Source organism: Nothobranchius furzeri, chromosome 1, assembly GCF_043380555.1.
Source record: "Nothobranchius furzeri strain GRZ-AD chromosome 1, NfurGRZ-RIMD1, whole genome shotgun sequence".
NCBI lineage: Eukaryota > Metazoa > Chordata > Actinopteri > Cyprinodontiformes > Nothobranchiidae > Nothobranchius > Nothobranchius furzeri.
The window spans coordinates 27,138,132-27,139,495 of record NC_091741.1 but is presented as its reverse complement, the minus strand read 5'-3'; the positions used below and the strand labels follow the sequence as shown (position 1 = coordinate 27,139,495).

Below are 1,364 nucleotides of genomic sequence, written 5' to 3'. Positions count from 1 at the left end.
TTTTTTATCCATCTTATTTTCTTGTGAGAGAAACAATATTTAAACTTGATAAATGTGAAGAAAACAACGTGGATCCCACACCACCCCCCACATGTACCGAGGAAACAGTAGCTGGTGACAGGATGGCAGGATGTGGCTGTACTCTATGTTTAGCTCAGTGTATTATTCAGTCATTGAAATGTTTTCTGTTGGGTTTGCTTTTCGATGTTTCCCTTGATAATGCGGTTTGTGACTGAGATGATGTGTTTTTCTCTCCAGAGGGCTCTGGTTACAAGCCCAACCCAGCTCTCATGGACTTCGGCCAGTCCAGCCCCGAGGACGAAGACCTGTACAGCACTCGCAGCTGAGGGACCACCGCCTCATTCCCACACTGCCGTCGCGTCCAACCATTATGCAGACAAGCAGTCTTAGAAACGCTTTAATCAACGTTTCCATCGTGGTTTCGTCTGCCCACGTTGCCACAGAAAACAGCCAAGAACATTTGCATCTTCGAGTTCTGGTTCAGATGAATGGATGTGTTTGTGTAACAGTGAAAACCTGGAGAAAGAAAAACAACACGTACAGATTTGTGAAACCGTTTCTGTTTGTGTCACAAAAGTAATTGCTGATTGCTTTTGCTGAATCTTTCCAAGTAAAGACCACATGGTGCTCTTATTTATTGTAATGGAGCCCGGTTTGTGGGGACATATGGTGATGGTGGCAGGGATGGACTGGGACTGCGCCATTTTGCCCAGTTGTCTTCACTTGTTGATTAAGAATAAATCCAATTAAAGTCTATTTTTCTTGAACTCACAGCTGGTCTTTTAATTTATCTCCTGTTTACTGAACACCTTATTAAAACTTACATATTAATAAATACCTTTTTTAAATGTCACTCAGAATTATTGACCTCGATCACTTCCTCTCTATCCGGTTTAATACACCCCTGCAGCCGGGAAGATGATGGGTATTTTCCTCTAGACTCATCAGACTGCACAAAGTTTGGCTTAATATGTTCTGGTCCAGTGTCGATTCAGGGAAGCACCTACACCCACTATAAAGGCTAACAGGCTAATGATTTTAGCATTAGTATTTGCCAGTGATGCTAAATTATAATCAAAAGATACATGTGCACATAGTGAAACCAAAAGGTTGATTACCTTTTTAGAGTTTCAGTCACATGGAGGACTGATCCTGCCAGAATTGATCAATGAGAAAATAAGATTAGAAATTGATGACTTATTCACACATTCAATTATTTAGCTTTTCTGTCCTCATTTATTAATTCAGTTTTATTTGCCCATTTTTTTAAATCTATACACCCATCTACTTCTGGAGCATGCTAAAACATGAATGGGGTTATTTTCTAATCCTGTTTACTGTGC

General features: G+C 40.4%; 1 protein-coding gene across 2 annotated transcripts in view; it reads left to right on the top strand.

Moving 5' to 3' along the window:
- apool (apolipoprotein O-like) overlaps positions 1-580 on the top strand; it is a 12,016-nt gene extending 11,436 nt beyond the window's left edge. For both annotated transcript variants that reach the window (XM_015968203.3, XM_015967415.3), the window contains exon 11: positions 259-580. In XM_015968203.3, coding sequence (XP_015823689.3) covers positions 259-347 — 89 coding nt within the window. In that variant the 3' untranslated portion in view covers positions 348-580. The remainder of the gene's footprint in view (positions 1-258) is intronic.
- Positions 581-1,364: the final 784 nt, after the last annotated feature.